General features: G+C 39.2%; 2 protein-coding genes and 1 pseudogene across 3 annotated transcripts; 1 reads left to right on the forward strand and 2 right to left on the reverse strand.

The window, feature by feature from the left end:
* Positions 1 to 3,945: 3,945 nt before the first annotated feature.
* On the reverse strand, positions 3,946 to 6,547 carry LOC125477439 (chaperone protein dnaJ 49-like). Of its 2 annotated transcripts, XR_007258507.1 has the most exons (4): positions 6,330 to 6,547; positions 4,997 to 6,234; positions 4,150 to 4,452; positions 3,946 to 4,045 (listed from the first exon to the last, which is right to left on the reverse strand). XR_007258507.1 is itself a non-coding variant. In XM_048584546.1 (3 exons), exon 2 carries the CDS (start codon positions 6,052 to 6,054, stop codon positions 4,999 to 5,001), a length of 1,056 nt encoding a protein of 351 aa, XP_048440503.1. In that variant the 5' UTR covers positions 6,055 to 6,234; positions 6,330 to 6,547; the 3' UTR covers positions 4,058 to 4,452; positions 4,997 to 4,998. The 2 variants fall into 2 exon arrangements, 1 of the variants encoding a protein (XP_048440503.1); XM_048584546.1 differs by lacking the exon at positions 3,946 to 4,045 and having other exon boundaries at positions 4,058 to 4,452.
* A 585-nt stretch (positions 6,548 to 7,132) lies between these two features.
* Positions 7,133 to 13,078, reverse strand: LOC125477325 (condensin-2 complex subunit D3). The gene is made up of 9 exons (XM_048584292.1): positions 11,478 to 13,078; positions 10,098 to 10,820; positions 9,534 to 10,028; positions 9,120 to 9,211; positions 8,919 to 9,006; positions 8,712 to 8,826; positions 8,485 to 8,611; positions 8,227 to 8,401; positions 7,133 to 7,995 (listed from the first exon to the last, which is right to left on the reverse strand). Exons 1-9 carry the CDS (start codon positions 12,987 to 12,989, stop codon positions 7,297 to 7,299), a joined length of 4,026 nt encoding a protein of 1,341 aa, XP_048440249.1. The 5' UTR covers positions 12,990 to 13,078; the 3' UTR covers positions 7,133 to 7,296.
* A 5,704-nt stretch (positions 13,079 to 18,782) lies between these two features.
* Positions 18,783 to 20,838, forward strand: LOC125477314 (annotated as a pseudogene).
* The last annotated feature ends 200 nt before the right edge of the window (positions 20,839 to 21,038 follow it).

Consider the following 21,038-nt stretch of genomic DNA (forward strand, 5'->3'; position numbering starts at 1 on the left):
TAGATTTTTGGAGCAAAATCTGGAAAGCCACGTATGTGGCCCAGATTAAAGGGAAGAAAAGATGGGCGGTGGAGATGAAGATAAAGGAGAGGAAGGAGGATGGGCGCTGCCCAATCGGGAGAAGAGAGATGAGTGAGTGATCAATGGGAAGAGAGAGAGCAAGGAGGGAAATGAAGGAAAATGAGATAGAGGGAATCGATCGGGTTCTTCTTGACCCGCGTGATGACCTGATCTCCTTGAAGTTTCCAGACGATTTTCCGTCCAATTTTCCAGCTTTCTTTAACCTTCCATCACCACCAAACCTCATCACAACACGCCATCACCTAATTCTAACCAAACCTGACGAAATTTAGCCCCGATGTGATGAGAAAACCCACCGACGGATTTGGGTGGGTTGGCCTTGAATCACCATTTGTGAAACGACTTCTGTCGATCTTTACCACCATTAGACTCTTCTTGAACCCATGAACAAACCCCAACCAACCATAGAGGCGGCGGAGCACCGAAGAAGTCAAATCAAAGCACATCCAAATCTAGGGCTCTGAAGGGTTTTAGTGAAATTGGGGATTTTTCCGACCAAATTGGTCTTGGCCTCAGGTATGAAAGTTGTTCCTCTCATCGAGATCTTCATTCTTGTAAAATTTGAGAATTTTTGGAGTTGTTGAATTTTTCAGCGAGTTGGGACGGCCAACCACCACGTGCGGCGGTGTGTGGACGAAAAACCCGAGGTTTTTCGACGTGCCGAATCCGAATCCGCCATCCGTTTTCCCAAATTATAACATTTTAGTATAGTTGTACTAAAAGGTCCCTAATTGTGTTTAGGCGCGTTGGAGGGAAGTGACGTCATCCTCGCTAGTTTGAGCGATTCCCAGGCAATAAAATCAGTGAGTGGACCCCTTCATAACTTATATATTTTTATAAAATTTTAGCCTAGCATGCATTTCATATTTCATGCGTTTAATATGTTTTATATTATGTTTTATGGATTTCTATAATTATGGTTTATATAGAATTTATGATTTAATTAAGTCGCTTTACGAAATATTATGATTTATTGAAAATTATGTTTTTACAAGCGGATATGAATTATTGGATTTGCATATATGGATTTCTATGGATTTCGATTATGATTTATATGATGGATTTACGGATATGGATTCATTAGATTTATATTGATGAATTGAGCTAGAAAGTTTCTATGATTTATAAGATTAGACTTTGAGCTTTCGAGCTCCAGATTAGACGTGAGATTTTGAGATATATTTTTGGTGCTTACCTAGTGGGTTATCATACGGCACATCCGCACACCACGAGTATTATGTCTATGGCCATAGGACACAAATGATGGAGGAGTGAGATATGATATATTATATACCCCTAGCTTCACCGCCAAAAGCGGTGTCAAACAGCTTCACTAGCCACTGCTAGTGTCGGTGTGGATGTTATGTTATTTGATTCAGCTTCATCTACGGGTGATGGACAGGGTATACAGCTTCACCTTTGGGTGATGGACAAGTACCGCCTTCGAGCGACTATGATACCCCTAGTTGAGTACTTCACTTATGAGATTTATGGATTTGCCTTCGGGCGATGTTTTCAGCATTATTGAGCATGGTTTTACACGTACATGTTTTACGAAGGTTTTGCGTGGCATGCTAGGGCTTTTATAAAACCTATATGTAGTATTATATATGTTTTCAAAATAGGGGGTTAGTATGTTCACAAAGAAAATGGTTTTCCTATTACTAGTATTATTATTATAAACTTTGGTTCACTTACCTTTTCTGGTTTTGTGCCCCCTCAGGAGTTAGGATCAAGGCACATGATCCCAACATCAAGACATTTCAACATAGGTATCCTCGAGTCTTCTCAGTACAGGTCTCATTCCCTTGTTCGTATCTTTTCTTTGTAATTCTTTCATATTATTCTTAGTTAGTTGTATGCTCTGAACACGATCCTACTTTGGTAAGCATGTTCAAAATGGTAATTACATATTATTCTTAATCTTGCTGTTATTCAAAATGGTAAGCATGTTCAAAATGGTAATTACATATTATTCAAAATGGTAAGCATGTTCAAAATGCTCTGAACACAATCCTACTTTCATATTCTTCTTAATCTTGCTAATTACATATCTTTTATTGGTAAGCATGTTCAAAATGGATTTGTCACCCTCGGGTGTCAGCCAACACATACCTACCCTGGTATGTGAAAATATCAAGGTTGGGGCGTGTCAAGCACACAACAGAATTTTTGACAAAATTGTGACGGTATGACTACATTGATTTGGGACACTTACTTGAGGGACTATATTGATCAATTTTCAATTTCATGGACCATTTTGATATCGCAGTTCAATTTTAAGGACTATTTTGATGTCACGGGTCAATTTCAAAGACCATTTGTTAGAAAAAATGACTTATAAGACTCATTTATGTGCCACATCAGCACTTAACGGAATTTTTAACAGAATTTTGAAGGAATGACCACATTAATTTGCAACACCTATTTTCAAAGGCTACATTTATTGATTTTCAATTTCAATGACCATTTGTGATAAAAACCCAACTATAGTTAAGTGAGTTTTACTACAGTTGGTCTCTAAAATTGACCATTCCAATTAAATAGTCTATGAAATAGGAAATTCATCAATTTGGCCTTGAAAAATGGCTCTGCAAATTATTCTGGTCCTTCCCTTAATTTTATGTCAATTGTTTTTGTTAGAGTGCTGATGTGACACACAAGTGAATCCACTTATCTAATCAAACGGCGACAGATGGCTTAATCATAAAACTTTTTTTTTTTAACTTCAAAAAAAAAAACACAAAGAACAGCCACCCGAGAGCAATGCCACCTCTCACTCCTCATGGCTCGCTTCCCCTTTTGGGTTGTGTCGATGACATATTTGGGTGACAAATTTTCAAGTGCCAAGGGATTGATATCAAGTTAATAATGAACAGCTCACAAAATGTTATATGTGAAAGATTAGAAATGTATCATATAAACATTACAAAGGCATGTGAACGGAATACAATTAGTCTCTTAAATTGACCATTCCAATTAAAATAGTCTCTGAAATTGGAAATTCATCAATTTGGCCTTTTTGTTAAAGTACTGATGTGACACACAAGTGAATTCACTTATCTAATCAAATGGCAACATGTGACTTAATCATAAAACTTTTTTTTAACTAAAAAAAACACAAAGAACAGCCGCCCGAGGGCAATGCCACCCCTCACTCCTCATGGCTCGCTTCCCCCTTTGGGTTGTGTCGTTGACATATTTGAGTGACAAATTTTCAAGTACCAAGGGATTGATATCAAGTTAACAATGAACATCTCACAAAATGTTATATGTGAAAGATTATAAATGTATCATATAAACATTACAAAGGCATGTGAACGGAATTCAGACCCAAAGACCCTTAATCGAATGAGTGGTCGAACTTCGGCCTCCGAACCGGAAGCTGCCCATTCTTGCCCTAACGTGCGTCCGCCCCTGCTTAGACGGATGACCCGAGCACAGTAAAAGAAGTCAGTTAGGAAGGTACTCAATTTGTGAAATTGAACATCTCATGAAGTTGGAATGAACAGGAGCAACCATGCATTTTCATTCAGAACTAAAACTGTAAAGATATCCTATATTCCCATTAGAGATGTTCTTTAACTCATCCATAGGACACCAGTGCCCTTCTGTTTTGATACCCTGAACGACTCCGAGGCAAGCAGACTCTTGCGATATACATCACATGTATCCTCGGAGGACGAGGACTCGTCTATGAGGTACATGGAGCTGGGAGTCTGCGACACTGAGGATTAAACTGTTCTCTAACAACTCTATTGAAAATCAAGACACTGGTATAAGACAATAGAGCTAAATCAAAGCAATATAGTTTCCTCCATACTATATGCATTGGTCAAGGACAAGATATGCTTAACAGTCAGCTAAGAAACGAGATAAATTCTTCGAAACAACAAATAACGAACGATAAGGGCTGATGCTTAAGCTGCACGGCTCGCTACTTGCATATAGACATGCTTAGTATCTGAACCAAATAAAACAAAACTGTAAACAGCAACCGCATAGTCTGATAGAAAGAACACATGGAAAATGTAGTGTTATAAAGCGAAAATAATCACAATCACAAACCTCTTGCTCAACTTTTCATAAACTTTCGTAACTAGTATTGACCTTCCAGGTAATTTCAAGAGTTGTATACACTATTATTTCTCGCCAAATGATATGCCATTAGGGTGCTGAAAACCCTCGCTACCGCTTTCCTGGACGACATTCCTGAACAGCTGTATGGCCAGCAAGTCATATTGGAGAGGATCAGCAATCCTTGGTCACTTTCAAAGAAGTCGACCGGAGCATTTACAATATCAACACACTGAACTTTGAAGTCCAGGCTCAACATAGTGGCACTCAACATCCACTTCAGCCATATAGCCTCTGCTTGATAAAAAGTCAAATACAGAATGTCGTTAAAATGGTTAACTTGAAATATGATACCAAATTACCAACCAACAAAGAAACAGGACACTTGGATTCAAATTAACTTTTTTGGCCAGGGATAGAAACAAGGCTGGGAAGCATATACAGTTCTACACTAAAATGAAAGCACTCAAAGAGTACCCAAACACGGAAAACTGCTTTTCGTGTTTGGCCCTGCAACTTAGGTATTGTCCACAACTTATGCTTCAAAGGACTTAAATTTGACAACTTTACAGTTGCTGAGAAATAAGTAGGGGTCAGTAACTTGTGCTGAATATGAATTTGTGCTGAAAACACACATAGCACCAAGAGGAAAGAGCAACGTTAAACTCCCTTACAGGATCATGCAATTCATACAATAGGTTAGGAAAACCTAAGGTTAGGAAAGTGGAAGACACGTTCTAATCAAGGAAACAATGAACAGAAAACATTGGCACCATTTGACACAACGAACAAGTAAAAGTTACAGATCTCTTTTTTTTGAGAAAATATCACAACTTACCTTCATGCTACTCCAATCTTATTTAGTTTGTCGCAGTGAGGAGTAGGCAGATTCCTACTCCAGTGGCGTCTTTGAAGCTCAACCCGACAGTAGTGTGCAAGCACATTTTTGTAATCCTTGATAACACTGCTCTCAATGTTAACTCGACCAGCACTTCCAATGGGATAACACTCATCAAATGCTTGCGATTTAACAAAAAATTCCACTCCATATTTCTCTGTCGTCTTGGGAATCTGGTAGTTATAAATCTTCTGCAAAGAGTAGACGGGCTCTGAAAAGGGCAGATATGCCAACAACAAAATTACCAAGAAAGGTAATATTTGAAGAAGAAGCATGATATTAGGTCCCCCTCCCTGAGACTCCTCCCTCTGATGACCAGCTGTTCTACTAGTCCTATAAACATGACTTGACCGAAACATGTCTGATCGACCAAAGAACGCCCTGAATATGTCATCGGGGTCAAAATCATCGTCAAAAAAGTCATTCCCACCTCTCCTCCTCCTTCTCCTCGTATTATTGTGCTGCTGGTTGTACTCAAATTCATCAACCAATCCAGTCTGATCATACTGCCTCCTTGAATCCCCATCACTCAAACACTTGAAAGCCTTGCTTACTATCTTAAACGCTTCTTCTGAACCGGGAGCCTTGTTCTTATCAGGATGAATTTTCAATGACAACTTCCTATAAGCCTTCCTAATGTCCTCGACCGAGCAAGTCTTCTCCACGCCAAGAATTTCGTAATAGTCTTTGTTTCTCTTAATCTTCCTAACCAACTGAACATGCTCTTCGGTATAACTAACTTCCCCATTCAAACCGCGGCCCAATTTCTCCACACCCGGCTCATTCCTAATCTCACCAGCACCCTTCTCATCAACAGAAGACGCGGAAGACCCCGAATTAATTGCCTCACACGCAGCCAAAAGTTCATCAACTTGCAAATTCTGATTAAGCCGTTGTGCAATCTTAATAAATTTAAAGGCACGCCCTTTGTTGCCGGAAGCAATTGCTTCTTCGGCGATCCGAACACACCTCAAAGCCTCATCCTTATTACCTTCCATTGTCAAAAACCTACTGCTAATTCAACAATTCAACAAACCCAATTCCCAAAACTCGATAACAAGAACAATAAATGCCAGCATGGACAAACCAGCGCTCGAATTGGGCAAATTCCAATCTCAATTCGAATCCACAAATGGGGCTTTCGGTTCAGATTATCCAGTCCGTGAATTCAATTCGTCCTAAATAAAGGGAATAATGCAGATTAGATTCTGATGCAGACATACATATACAGAGATTAAAACAAAATTAGGGTTTTAATAAATGAAAAAATTACCTGATAAATGGATCGAAACCTCGAAAGGTGAGTGCTTGAATTCGTGTGAGAGACAAGGTTTCGAGATTGGGACACGAACAAGCGGAACCAACACAACAGCAGAGGAGTGGTGCTTCAAGGGACTCAACGGCGAGTCTCATTTGACGCCACCATGAATGCTCATCCGTCCAATCGGACCACGCCACGTAGGTACATAGTGCAGAAGGACTTGAATAAGGTCTTCCTCTTTTCTTTTTCCTTTTTTTTTTAGGGTCTTCCCCTTTTTTCTTTTTTTGACTAGGTCTAGGGTCTTCCAAAAATCGAAGTGGGTCGAAATTTTCGGTTCAAACAAATTGTATATAGTTATCGAATTAAAATTTTCAGATCCTAAAATCCGGTAATATAAAAAATTATTTCGCTCTCGAAAGAATTCTGATCCTTAATTAGAAAAATTCAGACTCCTAATTCGACAATCAAACAGTCTAATTTGAAATTTCTCAATTTCACACTTTTAAAAAACTTATCTTGAATCCTTTATATAATTGAAGGTGAAAAATTGGAGTTGAGGTGAATTTCCTCCCAAACCAGGATTTGTTTGGTTTTAGAGATGGAGGAATAGGTTGGAGATTGAGGGAGAAATAGAGTGTTGTTGGTGCAACGGTAGTGGCTGATCTAAGAATGGAATAGACGGAGTGGTAGTGGTTGACCCGTTGTTTAGAATGAGAGGAGAATGGCAATAGAACTTGCACGTGGAGAAGATGAAAAACGAGAAAGAGAATTCAAACTAACGGAAGCAATCAACCGGAAGCAATTCGCAAGTGGGATAAAAAAACTGATTTTACGTTGATTAGGATTTATTCATAATCCAACTTTTTAATTGAATCAACATTGTTTATATTTACATTGAAGTACAAAGACCCAAAAAAAAATAAAAAAACGTAAAACATTAACTTTAGCAGCCTTTTATTTCACGGGCTGGTGTCCTAATTTAGTTCACTTCATCAAAGTCAAAATTCTGCCTTCTCCTCACAGATTCTAACACATCTAAGGGCCGGTCACTGCGAGCGCTACGTCCTCCTTCGCATGTCTTGAGTTTAGGCACGCTCAGCGCGCTAAGAGGGGGCGACTGCAGCCCCCTGTTCACTTCCTTCAGCACTGACCGTGCGGTGGCTTCAGCAGCAGCATCTGCCATTGCAGAAGCCAGTTGTGTGTCGCCTTGCATTTTGCTACTGAACTGGTTTTGTGCATGTCTCACGCTAGCAATCTTAGACAAGCCGGGGGAGTTGAAGCTGATTGCTTTTTTGCTGATGGCAACAGCCTCTGCAGCTGTTGTTTTGGCCTTTGATGCTTCGTACTTCTGCATATCATATACAAGCTCCTTCTGGAGCTGCTTGTCAGCAACTAATATGTCTTCGATCTCATTTTTGTAATCCTTGAGAATGATTCGGAGGCATTCCATGAGAGAGCCGATGAGGGGGCTGTTTTTGCTTTCCAGTAGCCGTTTCAGCTCTATAAAGATGGGTACTGTGTTTTGGATGAGCCCCTTTTTGACTGCTTGAGTTATCCTTCCCTTAGCAGATGCCCCGCTGTTATCACCACCATCTTCGTCCATTTCTCCAGTGTCAGTTGATGATCCGCGGTTGGATGGGATTCGGATCTCTTTGCAGGCAAGAATTTGGAAAGCATCCTGCTCTCAAAATTAAGAAAGCACGTATAAAAAAGGAGATCAATCAGAAATCTAGAAATATGTTACTAAGAAACTCAATAAAAAGACTCAAAAGGTTAAACTGGAAGGACACAGAATGTACAAGTTCCATTACATACACAAATGTGTCAGTATAACATATTACAGTTATACATATTCCAGACAAACGGAGAAATATGAAAGAAGTTTTTGAACATGTGAGGCAGCAAATACCTTCAGAACAGATTGTCCGGTAACATCATCTACATTGAGCATACCGTCAGATGCTGCAGCGAGAATCTCTGCGCATAACTTTGCAAAGGTAGCCAATAAGTGCTCTGGAGCCATTTGTTTTAGCAAAGTAACATAGATCTGCATTCTTTTAGACCTCGAATTTTCATCGTTCCCCCTGGGGACAATAACATGGACTATATTTAAGATAATCTCATTTTCATAGTTGCTTACTTTCAATTGATGACAGACACACCTTACCTGATGGAAAAAAGTCGGCTCTCTGCTCGTGATACCTGAGCATTACTGTGTCCATTGTGGGCATGGCAATCATTCAGAACAAAAATTGCTTCTACGAAACTGTTATATCCTAGAAGAGGTGCCTTCACTGAAAGACAAAAAATCATACAGAATGGTCAAATCTCATTGACAAACACATCCGCAATTTCACAACTGGAAATTTGATTAGCGAGAGGAAGCCTTTTAACCTTTCAGAATATTGTTAAACAGAAAACTGGAAAGCTGCCTTATCTTTTCTGACTCATCAACAATTGACAAGAGAAATCTGAGGAACATAACACCTCTCCACTTCACGTAATCCCTCTGAATATGCCAGCACAGAATAAAACACGGAACTAGTTATATGCTTAGATTTCAATCAAAATGGAAAGGTAAGACGCAGAACCAACATATACCTGCAATAATCTCGAGAGAAGTATAAATGTATGCCTTCTTACAAGTTCGCATGGATCACGGAGACACTTTGTGATCTTTGGTATATAACTGTTGATTCAAGAAAAACTATTCAGAAACTTATAAAGCAAACAATAAAGTTTCAAAGGTAAATGTCAAAGATATTACTCAAGTTTTTTAAGGTACAGTTTCACAGGTCTTACCTATCAACTAAAGCAGTGTAGCGAACACAAAAATCTGCCATCACCACTATCAGATTGTTACGGAGTGCAGCACAATCACTCTTTTGAAGTTCCTATAGAATGTTGTGAGGTTTGGAACTCAATTATTTATATAGACACAAGAAGCAAAGAATTTAAGAATGAACACTTTTGAAACTGCTGACACACGCAGATATGACTAATATACATATATATGAGTATACGTATGTGAGAATAATTGGTAAGTGTGTAAAACTGGTATGCAGCAGGTGAGCACAATTGTTAGCAAAACAGTTTCTAGGTTTTAGGTACCCCAGAAATCTGAAGCATTTTGTCATGGCCACGTGTCCATGAGCTCTTTCCAAAAAGCATTTAAAGACTGTACAACAGAAAAAAATGCAAAGTCAATGAACAAACCTGCACAAACAGCGGAATATAACTCTTTGCAATTTTTCCGTCTGCAAGGCAGATCTTCCCCAAAGTCAGCCATGCTTGAATGTATAACGAAGGGGCTGTCTGCTTCAGGGAGACTTCAGGCCCGGTTAATTTATTAACTTTTGGATCAGGATTTCCGGAAGTGATGATAGTGTACAGTAGTGGAATGACGGTGGTCATATCAGCAGATGGGTAAATGATAACTACAGACCCAATGGTGTAAACTGCTGTGACTGCTTTTGACAATGACCCGGACATGGCCAATACTCTCTTGCCCTTTCTAGTCTCACTTCTAGGTGGCGTAAAGAAGTCAGCTTTTCTGACTGCATCTGAATCACCCGAAATATACTTTTCTAAAATCGTAGAAGCCTCTCTGATGAGCCTGTCCACCCATTTCTCAACAAGAGCATCAGCCTCCTCTGGGTTTGAAGCCTTCCGCTTGCACAATGTTCTAAGTGCTTTTACATGAGCATTAACCTGTCATTACATAAAGCAACTAAATAAAGGAGCACATTTTAACAATATGCTCACACCAGCAGATATTACCTCTGTTGAATGCATGTTGAACTCATGAATTCTTTTAAGCATGTTGTGAGCTAAGTCTGCTGCAAGTTCAGAGGGCAGCTCAACAGAAACATTAGAAATTGTCTGCAGGAGAAAAACACGATCCCCCGCCCAAGCAACGGAATTGGAATCAATACCCTCTTCCTCTTCATGTGCATATCCTTGAGCCATAGGCCTTTGAACCTCTCCTCCCACTCCATAGTTGTCAAAGAGCTGCCAATGATGATGAAGAAACTCCCAGTCCACTGCTTTTGCAAGGTATGCTGACACCTCTGATAAAAGAAACCAAGAACCAGGTGGGGCTGTCCATTTCTCTATTGGCAAGGATTGACTCAGCCAGAGAGACTCAGATGTTCGTATGATATTTTGAAGTGAAACAGCAAATTTGGGCTTCATCAGTTTCTTCTTTCCCAGGTTTGTGCAAATTTTCTTCACCCAAGGTGTCACCTCTCCATTGCAAATCTCTTTCAATATACACAAAACACCTTCAGGAAACACCGAATCAACATCCATTTCTGTGCCTTTTGCTACAGATTCATCATGAAGTGAAATAACTGAATCCACAGTCGATACCCGTTCTAATACCAGCTCTAGAAACAAGTTCTCACATTCTTCTTGAATGCTAGACTCATTATCAGCTATTAAACGTGGAACAGAATGTAGCCACTCAGTTGCCACCCTTTCATCCAGGAATGTTCTGAAGGCCTAAGAGGTCAATGCAGAGGTCCAACAAATAATATCAGGAGTTGCACAAAAATAAGTCCATTACATGTACAAGTAAAAAAGAACACATAAAGTGATCACGAACATATGCACTAACTCTAAGGCAGGCATCCATATGGTTTTTCAAGCCAAATAATTTCCACGAAGAGAAACTTAATGAAGCATATTTCTCATTCTCTATCTGATTTGATCTTTAGTTCAGAAGATATGTATCTCATTGAAACCAACCCATCAGCCAAAAGTGTACACTAAAAGAATATTATAACGACTTGTAAAAAATTGTCAGCAAATACAGATGTGCTTCTACAAAGTGGTTGACAGAAATTTAATTGAGATTTTTCTGTCAAATAAAAGTTCGGATTTCTGAAAGTTTATATACTAAGAGAACCATTGTGAGTTAGAAATTGTGGTCCTGGGGCTGGGAAGAAGTTAACATGGCAATCCTTTTGATAAACTCAAGATAAGTTCCCAAAAGTATACATTTTTTTAATGGTTTATGGGACTTGGGAAGCTAAACAAAGCATTCCAAGCCAGTTATATGCTCATAATTTGGAACATTAACTAACTACACAAAATATATAAACCAATTAGAAACCATAACCAAAACATTTGGTTGATGAAGAACAGTGGGAAACTTACCACTGAAAGAGCTGAAATTGCCGTCTTGCGTATGCTAACAAGTGGATCAGAACAAGCCATTCCCATTGTCTTGAGCAAGGCTCCATCAAAGCCACTGCCTAGAATGGCTATCAACTTGGTAATCAAAAGAAGTGCAGCCTTCCTCACACCTGCCTTCTCATCCATGCACCTCTTCATCAAAATTTCATTTACCCAACCGTCAGGCCTCTGGTCACTTGCATTGCCAAGCCCCATAACTTGTTTCAGCACATCACGGCCCCTCTCATCACTTGACAACAAGCCCACCAGATGTGACAAGTTTGATAAAGCACGACCTCGAATTCCAGCGGTTGAATCCGAACAGCGTTGAATCAAAGCCTCCAAGCATTTGAACCCCAATGAATCAATCACTTCACTTTCCGAATTCAATCCCAATGTATCTCTCAATGATGTCACTAGTGCCAGAATAAGGTCAACCGCCAAGAGCCTCAAGCTCGCCTTACCTTGAGTCATCTTCACTACATAATCCACAAATCCAATTTGGTCCTCAAACTCCATAACTCTTACAACCTCCATTATAGACTCCACAGCCAAAGACCGAGGCTCTGACTTCTCCGGCGACTTCTGTACCAAATACCTTGGAAAATTCACTACTGCTTTCTTGACACCTTCAAGTGTTTTAGCCACACTCATCATCTGATTCGTCACAAACCCCAACGCGAAAAACCGAACCTGCAACTTATACTGAAGAATCATTGGAGACAATGACTTCAACACCTCGGCTGCAATGTTAGCTTGGTCTCCATGCTCAGGTATGAACACTTTAAGCAAAATCCGTGAGCACAAATCGGTTAGTTTGTTATAGCTACCTGAATTACCGCAGACTTCGAGCCCCATTACCGGAATTTCAGCCACAGTTTGAACCAAAGACTTCAAACTATCTGGAAACCGGTCCAAATGAATCAAACCGATTACAAGTTCTAACCTTTCAAGAACAGTAAACAAGACCCGAATATCGAATTCCCTCTCTTCGCCTTCACAATCCTCATCAATAGCATTCTTGGCACAATTCTTCGAACCCTGATTTATGGCCCGGCCCTTTCTCTTCTTATTACCGGCAACGTAGGACCCATGGCTCGATTGGCCGACAGGACGATGCTTGAGCGACCGGCGAATTGACTGGAGGAGAGAGAGAAAGGCCATGGGAGTGAAGAGAGTGCAGACGGGGGAATTGGGAGAGAGGAGGAGAGAGAGGTAGACATTGGAAGCCGATAGGGCGAGATGGGCACGGCCCAAATCCATGGCGGAGGCGATCTGACGGACGAGATTGGACAGAGAGATGGACTTGGAAGAGAGCTTGTCGTGGAGGCGGTCCATGAGTTCTGGGTCATCGTCGGAGAGGGCAATGTCTAAGAGGGTTTGGAGGTCGGCGAGGGTGGAATTCGATATGGGTTGGATTTGGGGGTCGGAGGGATTGTCGGAGTGGCGGAGTTCTTCGAGCTCCGTGACTATTCGGGTTATGGTTTCCTCCATGCCTGCTTTGATCTGGAGGTCTCCGTGAAAATTGTTGGCTGAATGAAACCCCTTTCTCCCTGGTTGGACCTGATTTTCAAATTTTGGGTTTCCCGCTTAACTGGGTCTTCAATTTTCTCGGGAAAATAAAACTGAAACCGAACGTTTTTTTTTTTTATCTTATTTACCCCTAACTTGCAAGACATTGTAAATTTTCACCATCAAGTTTCATTTTAGCTAATTACTTTCTTTTTTTTAGTCCAACGATATTTTTACGCTATGAGTAGGGTAGGAAGAGTTCGGCAAGTCACACAATGAAAAATTTAATTTGATATCAAATTTACCATTCACGAGATTTGAATCTAAAAACTAATTTTTTTTAACTATAGTCAAATCTCATCATCTCCAATAGCTTGGCAATTATTTGAGGCAAAGTTATTGAGTTGCCCAAGAAAGAGAACCAAGGCCAGTAGTTTTGACCGATAGTTATCCATCCTACAAACATATCAAAATTAAAAAAAGAATACTGATGCAGTCCTTATATTTATTTATAGCTTTGAAGGAGCCATTTGAGGTGAAAATCTCATGTAAGGTTCTGTAATAGCGATGATAACAATGATTGACTGATATGATATTTTGTCTGGTTCATTTCTCTAGTTAAAATGACTAGCTAGAGGATAATGCAAAATCGACAAGCCAATTCTTCATAATCCAAAGCGTGTCAACTAACATGTTTTCATTAACAAAATACTAGTAGGGCCGCAAAATAGCCTCAAGAAAATGATGTTTTTACCCTCTTAAATGGCGATTAGTGTTAAACTTTATATATTTCATAAACAACTAAAAACACTAACCTGAAATAATCTATAAATTATGCTCAATTGATAAAATATTGGAAGTCAACATGGCATGTAGGAAAGATGAACCGCCCTTGATAGAACCGTGCAGAATAGGCTCAACCATGGACTTCTCCTTCAGTGGAAATTGTATTGGAATCCTGCATAATAATGTGTTAGTTGACCAAAGTCTTCTACACACTTAGCACTCCTTTATACTCATAACTAATGGGGCGTTCATATGAGTTTTCTATGTATTGTGAGCAGGACCTTAGCCTTGTATTTATATGGACTTAACCCTAATGAATCTTCCCATAATGTCATTAGGATTCCTTGTAGTCCAAGGATAATTGATAAACCAAATCTCATCCAAAGAGGATAGAATTAGAAGCCATGATTCCCCAAGGAAATCCGAAATACATTAACTTTACTTGGGGTACAAGCTATAGCTATTATCCAAATCCTAATCTTATTTATATTCCAAGCATTCCTTAAATTAATTGTGTAGACCTATTAACCGTTGGATCATGGTCCAACGTCCAACAATTAGTACTCGTTTGGGCTCGTGATTAGGAAAAATTAGAAGGCTAGTTATAGGATAAACATGGCGAATCCGGGGCACATGGTGGAAGGATCCGAAGTTCTATGTTGTGTTTAGCCGTCCGCCGATATCGCTCGTATCCAAAAAAACAAAAGGACGACTTGGAGTTGAAGTTAGAGATTTTGAGAGATATTTCAACATATACTGTTTCACTGTGGTTGCTTGCATAAAACAAGCACGAAATAACAACTTCATAAACTATATCTATAGTTTTGCAGTTCATCATTGAAGTTTATGCTTCTCATTGAAAGAGGCAATGCAGCTGCGGTAATAAATTTTTGACGGGGTAGCAATTCAGGCATTTTCTGCTACGATATCGGCTTACTGATTCACTTCAGGGAAAAAATAAGTCAGAGGACCCGCTTCTTCTGGAAAAAGATGGAAAGGTTGGACCTCGTTTCCTTCCTGGACAAGGCGATGGCCGTTGGTTGCTGATTCCGACAGGTCAGAGTTCATGTTGACGAGAAATGAATTGGAGTCTGCAGCCTGTTCAAGTGAAGGTGCTGGCTGCCCTGCCTGAAGCCAGTCCATCAAGCTTGGTTGCACGGACACTCCAACTTCCATCAAGCCAGGCTGCCCTGCCCAACTTCCAAGTGAAGGCGCGTCATTTGATCTTCCCATGGAAGCTTGCGCTGCTTGTGAAGGGAAATTGGTTGGCGACTGCTGCATCATTTGGAAGTTGGGAGGAAGTGGATCATTGCTTCCTTGATAAGCAAGAGCAAATGGAGATTCATAACTGGTTTGAACACGCATGCTACACAGAAAAGGAGCATGCGATTAAAGATTCAGTACGCTATTTAAGAAAAATGAAAAACAACGAACAAATCCATCTTTCAAAATGATTTGGGGGGCTTTAAGTTTATCAAAAGCTTACCCGCAGTCAGCAATTTGTGGAACAAACGGTGCATTTGGCATGCCAGTAAAATCAACGCCGGAACTCAAGGTTGCGGAAGGAACTGAAGACCAATTAGCACCACCAGTATAGCTGCCCGTTGGAAACAAATTGGTATAGCTATCACAAAGTAAAGGTTCGGGTCTCCAGTCAATCCGGGAAGGATTCGAAGGCAATACCTCGCTGGGTACGGGAGGGCCATTCCATTGATTGTTGGTATACGGATAGCCAGGAAAGACCGAATAGGGGGCAAGCAAATTCCCTCCGAAATGTGGTTCTGAGCCTGTCATGAAACTAGTTTTACATCAACTGGTAATTTGAATTTAAGGTGAAAAAAAAAAGAAAGAAGATGAACTTACTGCGATGGGTAGGCGGTAACCATCCCATTTCCCTGCAAGTTTTGAACATACAGATATAAGACAAAAAGAGGCACTAATCATGATGTGAAGTTCAATAAACTGCCTGGAAATATAAGTGAGTTTCATGATCGTTCAAATCCTAGGACAATTGACGTTTTCTGCATAAGTTAACTTTTTTTCCGGTAACCGCTCAAAGAGCAAACGGAAATGATCTCTAATCTCTAGAGAAGAATCGATTCATCAATTTGATCATTGCTGTTTCATATAAAAGCTATCGAAAGGAAAGAATACAAGTAACGAGACACGAGTTAATTTAACATATCAATCTAGCCTATTAAATAAACAGCCTAAACAACACGAATATACACAATTTTCACATGTCAGTAAAACATAACGATTTTGTATATTCCGGTGACACTTAAGGTCGTACAAGAGCAATATCTAACACAAAAATGCAGCGGAAGGAATGTAAGGAACTTGCACGGTAGAAACAATGCTTACCATTCACCATGATAAAAACGGCGTAACATAGTTCCCTGTAACCCCTGAAACAGTCACAAACGTACTTACGAACTAAAAATGGATGAATTTTACAGTCTAACAACATAAAAATCAAACAACCTTCCGCGAAGCTTGTTTGATTTGACAAAAAAAAGAGAAATTGAAAAATGTTGTCATTGCTTTTACCATGTCAAAGAACTCCATAGGACTGTTCTCATAATCCATCTCGTCCTCAGATACGTTGAGCTCACGGTCAGGGCTACCAGATATAAAGTACCTCCATACGCCATCCTCAATCTCGCCGCAGATGGGGCATTCCATGATACCCTTTACGTTGAATGCAGAACCAATGCAATCTATAGCTCCACCAAGAAAAATGTTAAATCTTATAATTTCTAATTAACTCAATTTAAACTACTTTAAGTTCTATGATTTACATCAATGCTGTTAAAACAGCTAGTTCGTCGAACAGCCTAGGCACACAGAGTCACAAGACAAATTTCAGGCAACCCGATTTTTCGAAATCCTCCAGTGTTCTCCTGATCCTTATTCAAACAACACAGAGAGCCTTTTTTATGAATTACAGGATATCAAATTAAGGAAAGTGATTTTTGTACGCTTTTTTACTCTTTCTACACATCGCGGTTTCTTTTTGTTCATTGATTCTTCAAACTCAGTTCGATTAAAAACGCGCATGCATGCGAAGAAAAAAAGGGTGTGAAAATCAGCTAACCGAGGTGAAACAAGTCAGAGCACTGAAGCTTGACGACAGTGCGGCCACAGTCGTCGGAGACCCCCTCCATGCAGATGGAGCATTTCACGGCTGAGGGCGACGACAAAACGGACGATGTTGGAGAATCCATTTGCGCTCTGTGAGAGAGAGAGAGAGAGAGAGAGAGAGAGTATGTAAAGAGGAGCAGAAAAAGCAGAGGTGGGAAAAACTCTGAAGGGAGCAAAAATTAAACCGATTTGGGTTTTCTCCAGCGTCTACGTACGGTAAGAGTGGCAAGTGTATCAATGGAGGTTAAAAGAGGACTTGATTTCCTGTGGTCGAGTCTATGGGTGTGATTAATGCGGTGAAACGCCCAGTTGACACGTGGAGGGGTTTCCGATATTGGTTGGTTGATGTTTGGATGTGTAGGCTTGGTGTGGTTTTAGACATGTTTGAACTTTTTTGAGTTGCATGGATGGTGAGTGGGCTAATGATAATTTGACGGTTGAGATTTAATCTTTGATACACTCGACAAAATACATTGATTTTTTATTTAAAAAATTACATATGAGCGTTACAATGACGTAATGCGTTACACACAATTGTTATTAGAGTGATGATATTAAATGTTGAAGGATATTATTTGCTTAACATCTGACGTCTGTCAATCAATACTGAAACACTCTATTGGCTTTGTTTCCATCCTTTTGAAATTTGTGTGACAATTAAAGTCATATAATGCAATTTTCTTATTTGTCTTGGGCAGCTGGCAAAGGAAAATAATTTTGGTGGTAAAAACATTAAAATTATCATTGCGCTAAGTTTTCGTTGTTGATACTAGTTTCATCAAAGGCGCAATTGAATGAGCTCGAATAACCTCAAACGGCAAAGGAAGAATATGTAACCATTTTGACACGACCAAACTCAAAATTGCACACATACAATTTGCGTGGGATGTTAAGTAAATCCTAATATTGGAGCGGTCGAGTATTTGAGGCTGAATCAACTCCAACAAGGGCGTAACGCCCCCTTATTATGTAAATGTTAGGACCGATTGGAATCATCATTTAAGGTTGGATAGGTGTTTGAAATATTTTGAAAGGTTATGATCAATTTAGTGCAATTAAGGATACAAATAAGAAATATAAGGACATAGATGATATTTTAAGAAAATGGTTGACAAACCATGTTTATTGATAAATGTTCAAATTAGTAGACAATATCCTAATGTAGTGCTATCCAGACACTCATTTTTACCTCCCACACACTTCTGTTAATTTTTGTTCATTGATCTTCTTTAATTTATTTAATCCAACAGTCGAAAATGAGAGGTGTGAAAAGTAAAAATAAGTATGTGGAGAACACCATTATATCCAAATGACTTTTTAACCTAGTCATTGAGATTTCATAACTCATCACTTTAGTCCCTGAGATTTGAAATCAATAGAAGATCATTTTGGTCATTTCTTGAAAAATTATGTTAAATAGGGACCAAATGCCAAAAATACCCTTAATTTAATAAACAATAGGCCACAATGATTTGACAAAAATTGAGGGTCTTTTGTCATTTTCTCTTTATTTAATGGAGATTTTTCAAGGAATGATTAAAATGATTGATGGTGGATAAACTTAGGGATCACTTTTATTGATTTCAAATCTCAAGAACCAAAGTGATGAGTTATGTAAATTTTATAGACCATTTTGGCTAAAAAGCCTATCCGAATTAAACTTGAATTAATTGGGCCCAATACAAATTTCAACAGGCCTATTTAGGCCAAAATTAAGAGTTAGTCCGCTCCGACGATCCAGAAACCTCGTCCTACTCGGATTCGGAAGCGAACATCAAAAAGGGCTTACAAGTAATTTTACAGAAAATCAAGTGCATTCTCGTAGTTGCGTAGCCTCTTGCTGTGCTCTTCCCAAACCCTCGCCTCGTATATATAATAGTTACCAGTGGGTTTTAGAAACTCTCTTGCTATCGTTGCCGCGTCGGTTTCTGCCCTCCTCTCAAACTCCGCCGTAAACTTGTTGGGGCGATCCGAGAGCTCAATCATGGTGGTCTGCCAAAATCTCCTTACTGGTAAAAAATTTCTCCCCAATCTTCCGCGTATGCTTAAATTAGGGTTTCTTTTTCTTTTTTCGGTTCCAAAATTAGGGTTTCGATTCGTCGGGACTGATCTTATGCAAAAAAAATACGAAATTGAATCTCTGTTTAATCTCGCTGCTCTAATTGTTTTGATGTGTTTGGTGGTATTTTGTGTATCTATTTTATGTAATTTGTTTCTGGGTGCTGTTGCATGTTTATAATTTATGAAGCTACTGGATCATAATGATCAAGAAAATATCGAATTTATATTGCTCGGCGATTTATAGTTTTCTAACTCTTTCTGTATTTATTTTATGTAATTTGGTACTGGGTACTTTTGCATATTAATTATATTGTTTGAAGCTTTTGAATTTTATGTTAGACTTACAAATTTATAATTTTGATATGTTGTTGGCGTAGTCCGTGTAATTTGTAAATATTCGGATTGAAAATATCTATGCAATTTTTTAACTTAATTGTGTAAACTACTTGAACAGTTGTACTTAGTAAAGTTTATAGATTTGTTTATGATGTTCTGCTGGATCTGCTTTTTTTTTTTTTTTTTCTTTTTGTTATACGATGTTCTTGTTTTCTTCAACATATATATTTAGTTGAATTTCTTTTATCAAGTTGGTGACCAGATTCATGCGTTTATTATAGGTGATGAGCTTCTCTCGGACTCGTTTCCATACAAGGAAATTCACAATGGAGTGCTTTGGGAAGTTGACGGATAGGTGAGTTGGTCGATTCTTTGGTTTTTTTGGTCCCCCACTTGTTGAGCTATCTTTATAGTTTTATTATAAGTTTAACCATTTGTTAGAGAGATTTAGCTGTGTTCGCAATGTAATATGAAAGTATAATATATAGTTGGGTAGTCCGTTGCCTGGTCAGTATTAATCTTTTTTCCCTGCGGGGTGTAGTCAAGGTGGTGGTTATTGATCATTGCAGTTATGGGGTTATTCTTGTAAAAGGTTAATATGTTGATTGTTATGAATTGCATAGTTGATTAGCTGTAATTTGTTTGAATGATTTTTTTTTTGCAGTGGGTTGTTCAAGGAGCTGTTGATGTAGACATTGGTGCAAATCCCTCTGCTGAAGGTGGCGGTGAGGATGAAGGTGTTGATGATCAAGCCGTCAAGGTTGTTGACATTGTCGACACATTTAGACTTCAGGTATGTGGTGCTCACTGTACTGTTGCTCTCCAAGGTTCTTTACGAGTAGAAGTTGATTGTTATTGTCTGACGCTTGCAGGAGCAACCTCCATATGACAAGAAGCAGTTTGTCACATGGGTGAAGAGGTACATCAAACTGTTGACACCCAAGTTGGAGAGAAGAGGGGGGGGGGAGCCAAGAGGTATTTAAGAAGAACATTGAGGCAGCAACCAAGTTTCTGCTTGGGAAGCTCAGCGACCTCCAATTGTAAGTTTTGTTGATTCCGTCCTGTATTTATAATCTAATGTTGCAAAAGTATTGCATCAGTTGAACTATAATCTGTTACTTGAAAGATAGCAGTATTGAACCAGATGCTCTTTTGCAGCTTTGTTGGGGAAAGCATGCATGATGATGGCGGTTTGGTCTTTGCCTACTACAATGAGGGTGCGACCGACCCAACATTTATCTACTTTGCTCATGGTTTGAAGGAGATCAAGTGCTAAGCAATTGGCATAGTAAGCTCCACGCGTTTGTTGACTTGGTTTTATATGCCTTCTATCTTGGTTTTAATGGTATTTCGACATTGATTTCTAATTTGTTTGGTTCTAAATTTTGGTTGAGAAATAATAATATTGTGTTTGAAATCAATTACTTTCGTTTGTCTGCAAACAGTTGTGAAAATAGTTGGAATTGGTAATAGAACCTGATGCAAGTCGTTTTTCCTCTTCCAATTTCACAAAGAAATCTAAATATATTTGTCAAGTAGAAGGATGTTTCATAACTATACCAGGCATTCAGTCTGTACAGAGCCTTGTTTTTCCTTGTTTACAAATATGCCATCTGACTTTTGGAGTGAGAAACTCTAGCACTACGGTTGAGTCGTGTTCATCTTTATTAGGAAATCAGAGATTTTATGTCGACTCTCATGGAT

This window comes from the organism of the source record quoted next, unplaced genomic scaffold (assembly GCF_019419815.1).
Source record: "Pyrus x bretschneideri cultivar Hongxiangsu unplaced genomic scaffold, Pyrus_bretschneideri_v1 Contig21, whole genome shotgun sequence".
Classification (NCBI taxonomy): Eukaryota; Viridiplantae; Streptophyta; class Magnoliopsida; order Rosales; family Rosaceae; genus Pyrus; species Pyrus x bretschneideri.

Excerpts from the sequence above, each read along its gene's own strand:
- LOC125477439 (XM_048584546.1), bottom strand. The coding sequence starts at position 6,054 with ATGGAAGGTAATAAGGATGAGGCTTTGAGGTGTGTTCGGATCGCCGAA.
- LOC125477325 (XM_048584292.1), bottom strand. The coding sequence starts at position 12,989 with ATGGAGGAAACCATAACCCGAATAGTCACGGAGCTCGAAGAACTCCGC. Across the intron at positions 8,827-8,918 it reads TTCTCTCGAGATTATTGCAG|AGGGATTACGTGAAGTGGAG; the intron begins GTATATGTTGGT and ends TGGCATATTCAG. Across the intron at positions 8,402-8,484 it reads AGCCGACTTTTTTCCATCAG|GGGGAACGATGAAAATTCGA; the intron begins GTAAGGTGTGTC and ends TATTGTCCCCAG.